The sequence below is a fragment of the Quercus suber genome, unplaced genomic scaffold (genome assembly GCF_002906115.3).
Source record: "Quercus suber isolate HL8 unplaced genomic scaffold, Cork oak 2.0 scaffold_55, whole genome shotgun sequence".
Lineage (NCBI taxonomy): Eukaryota > Viridiplantae > Streptophyta > Magnoliopsida > Fagales > Fagaceae > Quercus > Quercus suber.
In genome coordinates, this window is record NW_027069520.1 from 1708687 (window position 1) to 1726100 (window position 17414).

The window sequence follows — 17414 nt, forward strand, 5'->3', positions numbered from 1 at the left end:
ATTTTTCATGTGTATGCATGTGTTACAAGTTTAAGTCTACTAATAAAAATACATACTAGTGAATTAATTATAAACAAAATATAAAAAAAGACATAATAATTATGTCTCAATACATTTCAAAACAATTATTTACCAAAATGAATTCTAACATTCTTTGAAATCCCGCAGATAATTTAGGATTGATTATTTACTATATTTTGCAATAATTTTCCTTTAGTTATACAAAATTAAAAAGTCCTTTAGAAAATCATATTCCTTTTTGTTGCAAAATTTAGTTTTGATAATAATCACGGATGAAAATGCTCGTTCACAATTGAAATAGAAACTAGAAGATTGAACATACGTACAATTGCTCTATAAACAAGTTGGTAAGTGGTTGATCTTCTAATCCTTTCTAATCATTTGATACATTTAAAAAAAAAAAAAAAAAGGAATGATGATACAAATTCACACACAAGTTGTTGATTTTCTAATCCTTTCTAATCATTTGGCACAATTCAAAATACCATAGAATATAAAGAAAAGATTGATTTTTCTTGAAGGCCCTTAAACTCGTATATCTTGATTTGCCCTTAATGTTTAACTGATCGGGAAAATATCATTTTCTTCACTAAAGGATATTAGCTGCTTTAAAACACTAAAAGCGTAGGAAACAATTTTCAAAAAATGTTTTATGTTGACAATTATTTTTAGAGGTAGGCGAGGTGGCCATGGTTCCTCTTGGTCCTAACTTAGGTTTATCTTTGTATTTAACTTTACCTTATTATTAGTAATTTCGAGGCCAAAATGAGAATTTGCCCATTTCACCAAAACTTTCCAGCAAAATGCCCATGTTCTAAAACTATCTAGTAAATGCCCAAATTTTAAACTCGATTTTCTAAAGATTGAGTTTCAATGAAAAACTTGATTTTAAGAAAATCGAGTTATGTGAAATCAAACTTAAGGAAAAAAAAAAAAAAAAAACATGGAACTCAAGTTCCATGTAAAATTTCACACATTACTCGATTTTCATCAAATTGAGTTTTTCATTGAAACTTGATTTTTTTTTTTATTTAAAAAATAGAGCTTCCAAACAGGAACATTTTGCTAGATAGTTTCATAATAGGGGCAAATGCCCATTTTGGCCATAATTTCGAGCATAAAACATTCTTGATACTCAATAACATTTAAGCGATGTTTGGAATTATTCACGTTTGTTTATTTTTTAATGAGTTGAACTCATGGTGCTCATCAAAACCTTGATTTGTTAATGATTCTAAATAACAAATGGAATAATGCATTTAAAAAATCAAATTATATATATATATATATAAATTTACAATTGGTGTAGTTTTAAGTAATATTATACAATTTAATATTTTTCTATTAGATGCAAATTTTGACATTTTTTTTTTTTGAAAAGAAGAAGAGTTGGATTACATTTTCTTTTTAAATCCTATATGCTTGCAAAATTTTAAGATGCTTAGAAATAAAAAACTAAGCCATCTATCAAGTGTTTAAATTTCATGTTTTGTTATTTAAAAACCACCAAAAGGTACAAAACACAAAAGCAAATGTAATAATTCACGCAATAAGAAATATAGAAAAATAATTATTAATTTGAGTTGGTCAAAATGCTTAAATGTTTGTGAGTTCATTCATACCATTTTTTTTGATAAATTGAATTGTATTAATCCTAATAATTCAATTTTATTCTCTTCTTAATGGTATGTAAGATAAATAATTCTTAAATATACTACTACCTATAAGTACTTTTTTTTTATGAACAAAAAATGTGTAGAGGGGCGACCAACGTGGCAATCCTACCTGGGCATGATCATAATAGCGCCTTATCATTGGGTCCGGGGCTCTGCTGGGGTGCAGGGGGACTGAGGTGAGACATAGCTTTCCAACCTCATGAGGGACACTAGCGATCTTGGGCTGTTGAGGGAGGTACCCCCAAGCGCATCCATATTCGGACTCGAACTTGGAACCCCACACTCAACACATTTTTGTGCCTCACCCAAAACCACTAGACCACAACACCTCGATGGTTACTACCTATAAGTACTACACGTGAACAATATAGATAATATTATTACAAGATATTTTTATGTGACACAATAATGTACCGTATGAGATATCAACTAGTTATACAAAAATTGGAATAATATTTCCAATTAATAATGGTAAGACCTAAAATAGGTAAGAGGGGAAATTATATAATTATTCCCACAAATGCATATATAACAGACTAGAAACAAGAAGCACAAATGTGGATTCATATCTGGATTCCATTTAGGCCAAGATTCTCCACTAGTGCATATGTTTGTGTATGATCTCATTCACATGAGAGTTGAGACTGTAGTGTCACACCCACGTGAGAAAGCTAAAGCTAAAATCCCACTTATTGTTCCCACATTTATACTTTGGGAATTCCTCATTTCTAATATTCTTTCGGTAAATGTCATTTCAATTATGAAAAATTATTGTGTATTCTTGAAGTACCATAAATACGTACTTTATTCTCTTACATGAATGGTGGGTTCCACTAATTAAATTCATAGTGAGACCCATCATTTATGTGAGAGGAGAAATTACTTATTTATGGTACTTTGGGAGTATCTAATAATTTTCCTTTAATCACACTGCTCTACTCTCTATATATATAACTGCCTTCTTTGCCCCATCTTTCTTCTACTTAAGCTGGTCACAATTTACTTGCTCCTCCACGCTAAAAACCTGAAAGCCTTCAGTTATTTAGAAGGTGGTTTTTCTCTAAATCTCTTTCTGGGTCTTGTTTTCGATTCCGTTTCCTAGAGATACACAAACATGCATGTGTGATGTGTCTTTATTGTTCTTCATAGGCGTTATCATTTTTGTTTTTTGGTCTTAATTTTCTTTCTTTCTTTCTCGGGCTTTGTGAATTCCTTGGCTTTGAGGACCTTTTCCTCAAACAGGCGCAGGCACACAAATACAAACACTTGGAGATATAACTCTTTTAAATTACGTACTGTGTCCATATTCTTCTGGTTTTCCTTCTCATTTTGGAACTTTTAAGACAAACTATCAACCCCATTTTCAAGTTTGGATTTTCAACCCCAAAATATGTGATTATTGGACTTTAATTTGCAGAATTTTAGAGACAAGTATGGGTTCCCAGGAAAGAATAAAGACAGTGAAAAGTTTGCAGAAAAGCTACTTTGATGTGCTGGGTCTATGTTGTTCTTCAGAGGTGCCTTTGATTGAGAACATCCTCAAGCCTCTTGAAGGTGTCAAGGAGGTGTCGGTGATTGTCACCACAAGAACAGTTATTGTTGTTCATGACAACCTCCTCATTTCTCAGATTCAAATAGGTAACAAATCACTATCTTTTCCTCTTTAATACCAACTTTCTGTTCAATTTATGAAATACCCTTTTTTCTATACATATATATATATATATATTTTTTTTTTTAAATTTTATAAATACAATATGATTTGATTCAAGACACCAATTTATTTTAGCATAAACAATCTTCTCATTTCTCAGATTCAAATTAATAATAAATCACAAACTTTTCCTCTTAACACCGACTTTCTGTTCAATTAATATATGAAATACCCATTTTTCTTTTTCTTTTTCTTTTAAATATATAAATTTTATAAATGCAATATGATTCGAATCAAGACACCAATTGAAAAGTTCATAAATTGAGTAAATTGGAATCTATAAAAAAAGACTCACTTCTTTTGATTTTATTTTTGTTACAAACAGCTAACTAGACTTGTTGATGGGTTCTAAGGCCTGCCATGTCGTAAATGGCAGACAGGCTTGTAGAAATATTGATTCGGACCTTTGGTCATTTGTCATAACTGAGTCATGATTTCAAAAGTTGACACTCAACTACACCTATGCTACAATAATTCTTCATCTTCTTTGTGATATACTAGAAAGAAAACAAAAGCTTTTTTTAGTAGGATTGCACTAATACTTGGACACCTTTAAAGGTCTTTTTTTTTTTTAGTAGGGTTGCACTAATACTTGGACACCTTTAAAGGTCACATTTTACGGCCAAAGATGGATCAAACATGTGTTGGGGGAGTCATTAGGTGGACCAGTCTGTTTGGTGGTGATGATAAATATTGAAAGGGTAGTGCAATTCCTTTATGCAAAAAGCCAAAAGATCTCATTCTCCTCCTCCTCCTTCCTTCCTTCCTTCTTTCTTTTTTTATTTTTAAATTTTTTTTTGGTAAGGTAGAAAAATCTTGGATGCCTATATTGAAAACATTGTAGAATATGATTTGATTTACAAGTCATTTTTCTTTTGTGTTATTTTATATATTTCAAAAGATATAGCCGTTTTTGATGATGGATGGACACGTTCATGGTTAAAATTATCCACCTCTATTACTGTGAGTCTAAAATTATTAAAATATATTGAAAAAGAAAAGATAGATAAAGTGGTAAAGAACAAATGATTTTCATGTTGCGAATACTACTCAACAAGTTGAATATTTGCTTCACTTCAACTTTCATTATTTGTTCCTTTAATGATGGATATCTAGGCAATTCTCTCTACTTTTTATCCTGCTAAGCACGTAATGGGATTCTCGGAATATTATCTAATCATCCTTCCATATTCGACAGTATTTTCTTCAATGTGACTAATCTCGATTCATATGTTTTGTGAACAGTATTTTTTTAAAATTTATTTTGTGCCTTTTTGCTTTTATTCCTTTAATTAAAAAAAAAACTTATATTTCTTATTCTGTGTTATGAAATGACATAAGTTGTTCAGATTCTCTCGTTATTATTCGCAAGTAGATACCCCTTGTCTTTCATTTGCAAATAGACACCCTTTGTCTTTCATGTGATGACAAAAACACACTAGTTAATTTAGTATTACAAATAAATGTGATGAATTGCTTGTCACTTTTATATGAACTCAACACTTTTTCTCCACCAATTACAATCAATCAACTGCGGCAAGAATTGTGATTTTTTGAAAGTACAAAGAGAATTGTTATGTAAAAGTAGAGTCACAAGTTTTTCAAAAACAGTTAGTTTTTTAATTAAAAAAGAAAAGAAAAGAAAGGTAAAGATAACTGCAAATGAAAATTTTTTGTTATTTAAAAAAAAAAAGTAATTTGAATTAACAAAGCCTTGATATTATTATCTTAATTAAAGAACTAACACTTCGGAGTGTGAACTAATATGATAGTGACCGGCACATTGTGCATGCCTTACAAAATTTGGTAGAGCAGCACAAAAGGTTCCTTCTTTTTTTTTTTTTTTTTTTTTTTAAATTTTTTTAATAACCAAAATGCCCTTGTTCTTTACAGATAATTAATTAATTTTATGTTATATTTTTTCTTTTAATATATATTATGTTTACCTGAAAAGTAAATCAGATCAAGTTTTTGTAATTGTAATTAACTTTTTATGGGTGTTAAATTTCATGACAGTTAAGGCTTTAAATCAAGCAAGGCTAGAGGCAAACGTTAGAGTATATGGGGAGGAGAATTACAAGAAAAAATGGCCAAGCCCATATGCAATTGCTTGTGGATTATTGCTTTCGTTATCATTTTTGAAATATGTGTATCATCCACTGCAATGGTTGGCTGTTGGAGCAGTTGCTATTGGTATTTTTCCAATTACTCTGAAAGTAATGGTGTCTATTCGGAACCTTAGGATTGATATCAACATTCTTATGATGATTGCAGGTATGTGATTTTTATTTATTTATTTATTTGCTGAATTTATGGGATTTATTTATTTTCCCTTATAAAATTCTTCCAATTTAATATCTCCCATGGGACATGGGCACAGCTTTATCGTTGGGTCGAAAATAAACTTAACATATTCATGTTTGTTTGAGCCTAACTAAATTAATTATTAAAAAATGTATATAAAGCTTACTTGAAGTTGAAGATGGCTTCTTTTCTTTTTTTATCTTTTGGGAGAATCTATAAGTTGAAGTTAGCTGATGTGAGACCTAACTGTGTTGCGGGATTCATGCCCCTTCGTTCTTTGTTGGGGACCAAGTTTATTCCTCATGACCCTATGACATTAAACCTCTTCCTTTATTTTTATTTTTTATTTTTTTTTTCCTACAGCACAAAGGATATCAATTTTGGACACATAGTTTTTGTTTTTTTATTCTTTCTAGATATTGGTATAATTATTGTTGCTTTTTGTTCTTGGCAGCCATCTGACTTGTCTCTATTAAATTAAATGGTTTTCATTTTCCTTAGGCGGATGCCTTCTATGAAAAGCATACCCTACAAACTACTTCACTTCCTTTTCAAGAAAAATTTCTGAAGTCTAGTAAAAGCCATTAACGTTTTGTTCACCAAACTTAATTATTGCTTGGTCTTTTTGTACATGTTCCTAAATCGGCAAATTTCTTAGCATTTTTAATACTTCTAACTATGCTTCCCCCCATTTTTGCCCAAGTGTTGGAGATGGTCCATGGTCCATATCTTCTTCCCTTTTTTTGTTTTTTTTTTTTTTTTGTTTTTGTTTTTTTTTTTTTGTTTTTTGTTTTTTTTTTTGTTCTTGTTTTTGTTTTTTTTTTTTTGGTTTTTTTTTTTGGGTAATATTGTGCCTTTTCTTATTTAGCAAAAAATAAATTAAAAAAATTAAAAATAAAAAACCTTTGCTACTTCCTCCAATTAGGTTAAATGGGTTACTTTTCTTAGACGAGAACAATTTTTCCTTTTTAGGAAGGGGATGTCTTAAAATGGTAATTGGTAGAAATTTTAGGGCTCCTTACTTCCTAGCTTTTGCTTTTCCGTGCCCATTCAAAATTTCAAAATTTTAGTTTAATGAATAATGACTCAATATTTTAAATGTAAAGTAAGGTGATTCGAGAACTGAACCCTATATAAGAGGGTTTTTATTTTTTATATTCTTATTTTGAGAGGTACCCCATATAAGAGGTTGGCTAAAACTTTGAGGATTTTTTCATTTGTTAATGAGGTCAAATCACTAATAAACATTCTAGTCTAAAACTCAACCATTTTCATCAAGTGGTCTACAAATTCATTATGGTGACGATTTGATTTATTTATTTTTTTTTATACGGTCTTCTAATTATATATATATATATATATATAATGGAGGATTTTCCATAAAAATCTTATATTTATCCAAAATTAAGGAAATCGTTATGGTTAATTTCAAATCGCTATTATCCAAAATCACTAAAGATTGTCTGGCTTTATAGTTGCATTTAAACACAAGAGGGGCAAAAAAAATTTAAACGAGTTACTTTCTAGAATATATATTCTGTCAAAATAAATGGCCCATTTATAAATAGTTAACATATTTGGTTTTCTTTTTTTGGGGGGGGGGGGGGGGGTTAATTTCTGTTAATTTTATTTATTTATTTGCGGCTACAAAAAAACCTGGAAGAGTGCACGAATGAGTTAGTTTAAGATTTTTTTTTGTTTTTTGTTTTGTTTTTTGTTTTGTTTTTTTTTTGTTTTTGTTTTTTTTTGTTTTTTTGTTTTTTTTTTTGAGAAAGGTGTTAGTTTAAGATAACCTAGGAGCTTAGGACGACTCTTTGAAAAAAAAAAAAAAAAAAAATTCACTTTGGTGCTCCTCGTTATGGTGGTACTAACACTTGGTGTTTATTTTTGACAGTGATAGGGACACTTGCTATGAATGATTATTTGGAAGCTGGCACTATTGTCTTCTTGTTCATCATTGCAGAATGGCTTGAGTCAAGGGCAAGCCACAAGGTTCCCTTTTCTCTTTGTCTAACACGTCCCTATAAATTATATGATGAACAAACACCGCAATAGGATAGGATTTAAAATCTACAATATCAATTCCATGATAATTGTTATTTAGTACCGCTGGACCAAAGACACTAAATGATTTATTAATTAGAATCCACGCATAAGCAAAACTTGTTCAAAACAAAACTGTTGCACAGTTGTAGTGATGAAAATATTTGTAATTATATTTATACAAAAATATCATTGGTTTAGAATGTGACATAAACTCGAAAACCCTATTGGGTTAGTGTTGGTGAGCCTGTTAAACAATACAAATATCAAATGGAGCTCCTACAATTCTGGCCCATTACTCTGGGAGATTTATTTCTGCTTTTGCAGTGTAGGAGTGGTTCCCGCTAAGAAGTAAGAAGCTATAAAAACCATTATTGAGTTCTGAATTTTGAAATGCATATGCATTCAGGCACATGCAGTGATGTCCTCATTGATGAATATGGCCCCTCAGAAAGCTGTTATGGCTGAAACTGGAGAAGTTGTGGACGCTGATGAGGTGAAAGTGAATGCTGTTCTAGCCATTAAGGCTGGTGAAGTTATACCCATTGATGGAGTCGTAGTGGAAGGCCAATGTGAAGTAGATGAAAAAGCTCTAACTGGAGAGTCATTCCCTGTTGCCAAAGAAAAGGACTCGACTGTTTGGGCTGGTACCATCAATTTAAATGGTAATAACTCTCAAACTTCTTACTTTGTTTCTAAATCATCTTTAAATGGGGTTTAAGTGATAGTTTAGTGTAGTAACATCCTTTGTGGTGTCTGATGTCTATTGTTCGAATCTAAGTTCCACGTCTCTATTTAAAAAATATACCTTAATTTTATACTTTCAAATTATTTATTTATTTTTTCAAAAGAGACATTTTATTATCTAGTAGAAAAATTTGACATGGTAAATGATATTCATGTCACATCATTGACTCTACGACATCAAAGTGATTAATTTTATAAGCTTCATTTGTTACATTAACATTTTTCATATGTAAGATAACTGTAAAGACCTTTATAATTTTTTTTAAAAAAATTATGTGCGTTTTTTTATATAAACTCAATGGATGATGACCAAAATACACAGTTTAACATTAATATTAATTATTTACATAAAATATGTCTTGGTTTTTATTTGCTAAATGGATTTGGCTCTTTTCAGGGTATGTTTGTGTAAAAACCACTGCTCTAGCTGAAGACTGTGTTGTGGCTAAAATGGCAAAGCTTGTAGAAGAGGCTCAAAACAGCAAAACCGCAACTCAGAGACTAATTGACAAATGTGCCAAGTTTTATACCCCAGGTTAGACAAGATGTCCGTATGCCATTAGCTTACTTAGCTCTTTGTGCTTTTGGTTAAAAGTGAGTTAAAGTATACTTGTATAGTTGTACCTAAAAAAAAGTGAAGCTTTAAAAAGCTATACATAAGAAAAATAAAGTAAAAGCTAAATGAAAATCTCATGTCAATGCACACTAAAGTATGCAACTTCACGGAATATAAATCACATGAACAAGAGAGCATGTTTTGAGTGACTACTTAAGCTGTTGTTGATTATGTTTTGCAGCTGTTCTAATCATATCAGCTGGTTTTGCGGTGATACCACTTGCGTTGAAAGTACATAATCTCAACCATTGGTTTCACTTAGCATTGGTTGTTCTGGTAAGTGCATGTCCTTGTGCACTTATACTGTCTACACCTGTTGCAACTTTCTGTGCGCTTACAAAGGCAGCCACATCTGGTCTTCTAATCAAAGGGGGTGACTATCTTGAAACTCTTGCCAAAATAAAGGTAGCAGCATTTGACAAAACTGGGACAGTAACAAAAGGTGAATTTGTAGTGACTGATTTTCGTTCCCTCCGTGATGATATTAGCTTGAACACATTGATTTACTGGTAAGGATTACTTTATCTACTCCCACCTCTCTTTTCATAACCTTTTGGTCTATTTGAACGCAAGTAATATTAAATTAAATTTTTTTAAGCCTATTTGAAGTCATATGAAAATTGAAATAATATGTTTTTTTTTTGGTCCTACATGAAATGTAGAATAATGATACTTTTAGTACTGACGGCAATTTATATTAAAGAAAATAGGAAATTAAATTGATGTCACCCCTAAACTATCATTTGCCTTAATCTTGCCCTTGTTGATTTGAGAATGGTTAAATGATATTGTTGTCCCCAACATTTTTTTCCTTAAATATACTGATATTCTTGAAAAATTTTACTGATAAAATGATTCAATGTGGTTGGCTTTGATCTTACTACTAACTACTAAGAGCATCCGCATCAGATGCCATTTTGCCACATTAAAACCTACCTTATTATTTTACCACATCATTTTACAACATCTCATTTATCAGATATTTTATACTACAATTCTATACATTAAAATAATATTTCCTACACATTAAAATAATATATTAAATTCCTCCCCCATCATCATCGTCATCATCAACCACCACCGCAGCAGCAGCAACAACAACAACTACTACTACAACCACAACCAAAAATCGAATAGATCAGAACAGAACAGATCACCAGGAAAAAAAAAAAAAACCACCACCAAGATCAGAATAGAGATCGGCACCACCATTGATTCGCCATCACCGATTCGCCCACCACCAGCCGATTCGCCCACCGCCATAACCCACAACCCATGAAACTCAACCCACCCATCGCCATAACCCACAACTCAAACCCACCTACCATCGATCTGCTCATCTGAATCCACCCATCAAAGCACAGCCAAAAAAGTGAACAGAAAAAAGAAAAAAGGAAAAAAAAAAAAAAAAAAAGAACTCGAAGCAGAATAGGGAAGACAGATGGTTAGCAGCGTCGAGTGGTGCGATTGGTGGCGTTGAGTGGTGGCCATTGGTCTTCGGCGTGCTGTGGAAGACGAAGAGAGAAGACAGAGATGAGAAGACGGAGAGAGAGTGATACTGATATTGTGATGAGGAGAGAGAAAATGAAATAAAATAATAATATATATTATGCCACATTTGTCTGTACAGTGCCAAAATTGTGATGACACTGTAGCATGTTGTTAAAATTTAGAACATTTAACACATCTGATAAATGGATGTTTTTAGTGTTTGGTGTGCCAAATATTTGGCATTTGGCACATTTGACACATCTGATACGGACGCTCTAAGAGACCAAAATTACAGGTTTGAATAAGACATGATTTTTAATTTATGGTAATTAACTTTGAGGGCAAACAGGGAATAAATTAACAACAAACGGTATCTAAACTTTGTACTTAAAATACAAAAAATACTTTAAAAAAAAAAAAAAACTGAATTTAACTTTGGCAAGTAATTTACTCAAAATAATAATTTTGCAATTTTGGGATTACGGAAATCCTAAAGTACTCATATTTCAACAAGTTTACAAAAATGTAGTGAATGAATGTTTAAGCAGAAAGTTTTCAATTGAATCCTTTTTAGTGCAAGTTGCTACAGGGGACAATGTATTTATTCAATTCTGATAGGCCTCCAAATTCTAGAAAATCTGCCATTTTTTATGAAAATTTTCACTTCAATGGAAATTTATACTTGTTATTGTATCTTCCTTCAGGGTTTCCAGCATTGAGAGCAAGTCAAGTCATCCAATGGCTGCTGCACTCGTGGACCATGCTAGGTCACTTAAGATTGAGCCAAAGCCTGAAAATGTGGGGGAATTCCAAAATTTTCCTGGAGAAGGAATTCATGGCAACATTGATGGTCATGATATTTACATTGGAAACAGAAAAATTGCTTTGAGAGCTGGGTGCAGAACAGGTGAGAGCCTTCACTTTTAAAGAATTTTTGAAAGTTTTAGCTGTATGTTTCCAAATTTTAATTTCATTTTCCTCTAGCAATAAACTTGGCTTTGCACCATGGTTCTAATCCTATAATATTCAACCTTTTTAGTTCCTGCCTTAGAGGGCGATAAGTTGGAAGGAAAGACCATTGGTTACATATACTGTGGAGCAACCCCAGCTGGAATTTTCAGTCTCTCTGATGCTTGTCGAATTGGGGTTCTAGATGCAATTAGGGAGCTGAAGTTAATGGGTATTAAAACTGCTATGCTTACCGGAGACAGTCATGCAGCAGCAACTCATGCACAAGAACAGGTACACTTTCTAGCTCTAATCTGTAACATTCCTTCTGTTTGCATGCATTTACTATTGATTCAGGCATCCAGTCCTTGAATAATATCATGGAAAATTTAATGAAAAAGAGCTATTAATAATGGCTAAAATTCTTTTATGAACAGCTGGATCATGCACTAGAGATAGTTCATGCAGAACTTCTGCCTGAAGACAAGGTAAGAACCATCGGAGAATTTAAAAAGGAAGGACCAACAGCCATGATTGGAGATGGTGTAAATGACGCCCCTGCATTGGCCGTGGCTGATATTGGTATCTCTATGGGCATTTCAGGCTCAGCTCTGGCAACCGAAACTGGACAAGTGATTCTTATGTCAAATGACCTTAGAAAGATACCAGAAGCCATCCAATTGGCAAAAAAGGCTCACAGAAAAGTCATTGTGAACATTTTTTTGTCAATCACTACTAAGTCCGCTATCCTTGCTTTGGCCTTTGCTGGTCATCCACTCGTTTGGGCAGCAGTTCTTGCTGATGTTGGCACATGTTTGCTAGTCATCCTTAACAGCATGCTGCTTCTGCGAGGTAGCCAAAAACATAGGGGAACTTGCAACAAATCTTCTGCCGCAAAGCATACACATAAACATGGATGCAATGCCACTCATAGTAGCTCCTCTCATCACCATCATTCACAAGAGAAACATCACAATTGCTGCTCTGACAACAAAGCTCAAATGGTGTCTCAACCTCAGAAGTGTTCTTCTATGGAATGTGCTGCAAAGTGTAAGTCTATCCCTTTGAATTCAAGCTCATGTGGGACCAACAAGTGCATGGATTCAGATGTGAGCCATGATAAATGTGTAAGCAGTGAACATCACGAGGCAAATCACTGTCTGGAGTTGCATGAAGGGCATAACCAATGTTGTTCAGTCCCTCAAAACTTGGGCTCCTGTACAAAAGACGAATGTAAAAATTTGATAGAAAGTCAAGGTGATTGTGTAAAAGGAGATAGGCTCCATGTTGCCCAACACTGCAACCATTCTACTCCTTCAGAAGGAAGACAAAACATTACAAATGATGGTCACTGCCACTCAAACCATAGTGGAAAGAACCATACTGACAATGAAGCATCAGGAAAAACGGTAGTGTCATGTTGCCACCATCCACAACAAATGCAGGAGATTCATCATGACTTGCACGAGTGTGGTAAAAATCACAATGCACCACTTCATCAAACCACCATTGATATTGACTATGCGAAATCAACAGCTACGAATGCTATGGAAAAGAGAGAGACGGATGACTGTTGCAAAGGCCATAGGAAGCAACAGGAAAAACAAAACATTCCAAATGATGGTCACTGCCACTCAAACCATTGTGGAAAGAATCATACTGACAATGGAGCATCAGGAAAGATGGCAGTGTCAAGTTGCCACCATCAGCAACAAATGCCAGAGATTCATCCTGACTTGCACGAGTGTTGTAAAGATAACAATGCTCCACTTCACACCACTATTGATATTGACCATGTGGAATCAACCACTATGAATGCTATGGAAAAGAGAGAAAAGGGTGGCTGCTGCAATGGCCATAGGAAGGAACACGAGGAGTTGGCTGCTATACATGCTTGTATGAGTCTGGAGAAGAGAGAAATTGGGGGGTGTTGCAAGAGCTACATGGAGGAATGTTGTGGCAAGCATGGACATATTGCAGCCAACTTTGGAGGAGGCTTATCAGAAATTGTTACTGAATAAGGCGGCTTACTTAGAATAAGGCTAAATACTTTGATTGCCACAGGCTTTTTTCTTCTGCAATATTATAGATTGATGAAAAGGGCATTGGCATTTGTAAGAACCTCAATTAACGAATGAAATGAAAAAGGTTTATATTATTACAAGGGTCGCATCTATTTTGTGAAAGTGCAGTGGTAAATAGAAAAACAATGTGTGTTACAACTATTATAAAAGGCAAGCTTCATGAAAAGGAAGAAGAAAGTTCAGAACATGAAACGGGGTCGTTTTGGGTTAGTAAGGAATTGATGACTCTGATTGAAGCAGTGCCGTTTTGTAATTACTTCATTAACAGCTTTGAAGAAACAATGCTTTATCACTTGAGAGTATCTGGAGCCAGTTTCTGTTGCTAGTTAGTTCCAAATGTTTGAATGTGATTAGTAGTTAGCTTTAACTGTTTTTGCCGCTTATTCAGGGGAGGCAGTTATTCTATTTTTTTTTCCTTTTCCTTCTTTTGATTCTTGTGTATAAGGGTGTAGATATTTTATCTATTCACTCAGTTGCTTGTATTTCCATTCTTCAATCAATAAAATCTGAGTTCTATTTAGAGAGCGAGAGTTCTAGAAGATTTTACATGGTATTAGAGCTTCAAAGCTTATCAATGGAGTCCGCTGAAGCAAGCAACCACTCTAATCCTTCCAATAATCAATCCACACAACCAGGTTCGGGTTTTGGAGATGAGCCAAGTCCTAATCCCTATTCTCTCAATTCTAGTGAGAGTCCAGGTAGCATTTTAGTTACTCAACCTCTGCTTGGAACGAAGAACTATCATTATTGGTCTAGAGCTATGGTTTTGGCCCTCACTGCAAAGAAGGAGATTGGCTTTGTGAATGGTAAAATTCCAATGCCTGATCTTGATTCACCTTTGTACGAAGATTGGCTAAACTGAAATACCATGGTTCTTTTTTGGATGATCAATTCCATTGTAAGGTTGAAAATTATCAACTATCGTGTTGGCTTTATTCCGTGCTAATTTGTTTGTAAATTAAGCATTTAGTAACCTTGTATTAGGTGGAATTATTGTAAAGGTAGCGTGTGAGAAGTTGTGAAGAAAAGCTCAAGTATGTGCAAAAAAGCAGAGTTTCGCGGTTAGGACTCGCGGGTGGCTCACGGCTGCAAGTCGCCAACTTCAAGCACGTGAGATGTACGCAAGGAAGCTGAAGGGTCGTGCCAGCTGTCGCACTACAGGACAAAAGTCCCAGGCTAGCCAGGCCGTTACGTCGCGACTTGATTTCGCGACTTGAACAAGCCGCGAGACCAAGCTGCCAATTTACCCTATTTGGCAAAAATGTGTCTCTTCGTATTCTCATACCACCTCACTATATATAGACCCTTATACCCACTAAATGTGTAGAGCTTCTAGAGAGAATTTTGTGAGAAAAAACCCTAGAGAAAAACAAGATTGCCTTATCCCCAATTTTCATCTAAGAAACTCTACAAATTCCTCTATTCTCTTCCTCTCCATTGTCATACCCTTGAGAGGTCTTTTACCAAATTCTTATCTCACCACACTCACGTTTGTGAGAAGATTTATCTGGTGCTGAGGGAAGCAGTTTGGAAGGAACCAATATACATTGGTTGATGCTATGGTCAAGTAGCGGAATCCGGGAAGTTAAAGAAAAAATAGGTTCAACGTAACCTCGTTGGAGCAAGAAGTTTGGAGGGTTTAGGTACTTGGGTAGATTAGGCTTGGAGGGTCTTCTGCTGTTCATGTATCCCAACTACATTCTTTAGTGGATTATTTACCGCTTGGAGGGCGGCGAAGAGGTTTTATGCTGAGGACTTCGGTTTCCTCTTCGATAACACATCGTGTGTTGTCCGTGTGTTTGTATCGTTCTTCCCTTTATCTTTACCTTATATTTACTGTTGTGGATGTGTTTATATTTGGCTTAAATTGTCTATCAATTCTGTTATTGGCTTATTATCATGTTCCGCACATTAATTGTTTGATATAAAGCTTGAATTGATATTTTTATATTTTGGGGTCTAAACGTTCAAGAGTATTTCATACCCATATTGAGCTTTCAATTGGTATCAAAGCGGGTAAACTTATTGTGGTTTTAATATCTAAGTGTGATCCTTGACCCCGTGTTGAGATGGATAGGTCTCAATCTCTCACTGTTCCACCATTTTTTGATGGTAATAATTATGCATTTTGGAAAGTCCGAATGAGAGCATTTCTATGCTCTATAGATGATGCTGTTTGAGATGCTGTTGAGATTGGTTGGACCAAGCTGACAGATCCTAAGTCCACTTGGGATAAGGCAGCTCTCGCAGCAGCCAATGCTAATAGTAAAGCATTAAATGCTATTTTTTGTGGTGTGTCTCCTGATGAATTCCACAGGATCTCTCATATGACGGTAGCCAAGGAAGCTTGGGAAATTTTGGAGACAACTTATGAGGGGACTAAGAAGATGAAGGACACAAAGCTCCAAATGCTTACCACCAAATTTGAAGAGTTCAAGATGGGCGAAGATGAATCGTTTGATTTGTTCTATGGGAAGCTCAAGGAAATTGTCATTGCTAAGCTTAATCTTGGTAAGAAGATTGAAGATACCAAGGTGGTGAGAAAAATTTTGAGGTCCTTGGATGAGAGTAAAGACTTGGATGAGATCAAAATTCAAGAGCTGATTGGGTTTTTCCAAACATATGAACTTGGATTGCCTTCCCACAAGACGAGTAAATCACTTACTCTCAAAACCATTACCGAAAGAATGGATGATCCCTCCGAAGAAGATGGAGTGGAGAAGAAAGTAGCGTATCTTGCGAAAAACTTTCGAAAATTTCTGAAGATGAAAAACGGTGGGAAACCATTTAACAGAGGGAAATTTTCATCTTCAAGAGGTGATAGAAAAGAGTTTACAAGGAAAGAAGGGAAGGAGTCTTAATCTCCTTCGGACATTGTGTGTTTCGAGTGTAATGGATATGGACACTTCAAAAAGGAATGTCCCAATTATTTGAAGTCGAAAGGAAAGGTTTATGCCACTACTTTAAGTGACTCAGACTCATCAAAATCTGACTTTGAAGAAAGCTGTGACGGAGAAAGAAATTACTCCGCATTCATGACCACTGCACATGTGGGATCTTCAGATGACTTGAGTACTCTTGTGAATGAGCTGGGTGAATGTTCTGATAAGGAGTCCATTGGGAGTGTTGAAGAATTAGAAGCTGAAGAAGAAGAAGATATATCCAGTCTTCAGAAGAATTACGCATTACTTCTTGAGAAATCAGGTGAGTATTAAAGGTGGCAAAGGCAGCTGTGAAGAAAATGAAGAGAGCTGAGGAAGATTACAAAAGCCTGCTGGTCAGATATAAGGAGGCAAAGTGTGAGATTGAAGCACTTAATGGTGAGCTATCAGAAGCTTACACGAAGGTAAGGTTTCTTGAGCAAGAAGTTGTGCAAGCTCAGGCCAAAGTTAATAGGGTCTCCTCCAAGAAGTTAGATGATATTATTTCATCTCAAAAATATGCCTCAGACAAGTCCAGATTGGGATATACTGGAGGAAGTAGCTCATCAGCAAATGTCACAAAAGAAGTAAAGTTTGTAAAGATCAAAGAGACGGCTGTGGATAACCTGATTCCTAAGAAAGTTAAGGCTGAAAGGAAGAAGAATGCGGCTGATCATCGGGTGTTAATTAAGTCCCGTAATCAATCAGAATCCAGATATGGAGCTAGAGGAAGATCACTTCCAAGATCCCAACAAAGTCCTAGAACGGATTATGTCTGTCACTATTGCGGATTGCAAGGACATACTAGACCCAACTGTTAAAACTGAGAGCAGACAACAATGCAAGTGT

At 34.5% G+C, this 17414-nt stretch overlaps 1 protein-coding gene across 2 annotated transcripts; it reads left to right on the forward strand.

The window, feature by feature from the left end:
- The first annotated feature begins 2673 nt into the window (after nt 1–2673).
- On the forward strand, nt 2674–13724 carry LOC112020848 (cadmium/zinc-transporting ATPase HMA3). Of its 2 annotated transcripts, XM_024053412.2 has the most exons (10): nt 2674–2746; nt 3115–3335; nt 5428–5685; nt 7610–7707; nt 8168–8423; nt 8903–9040; nt 9303–9630; nt 11317–11519; nt 11652–11854; nt 11998–13724. In XM_024053412.2, the coding sequence occupies exons 2-10, from the start codon at nt 3131–3133 to the stop codon at nt 13579–13581; spliced, it is 3273 nt and encodes a 1090-aa protein (XP_023909180.1). In that variant the 5' UTR covers nt 2674–2746; nt 3115–3130; the 3' UTR covers nt 13582–13724. The 2 variants fall into 2 exon arrangements, with proteins under 2 accessions (XP_023909180.1, XP_065628295.1); XM_065772223.1 differs by having other exon boundaries at nt 2683–3335.
- Nucleotides 13725–17414: the final 3690 nt, after the last annotated feature.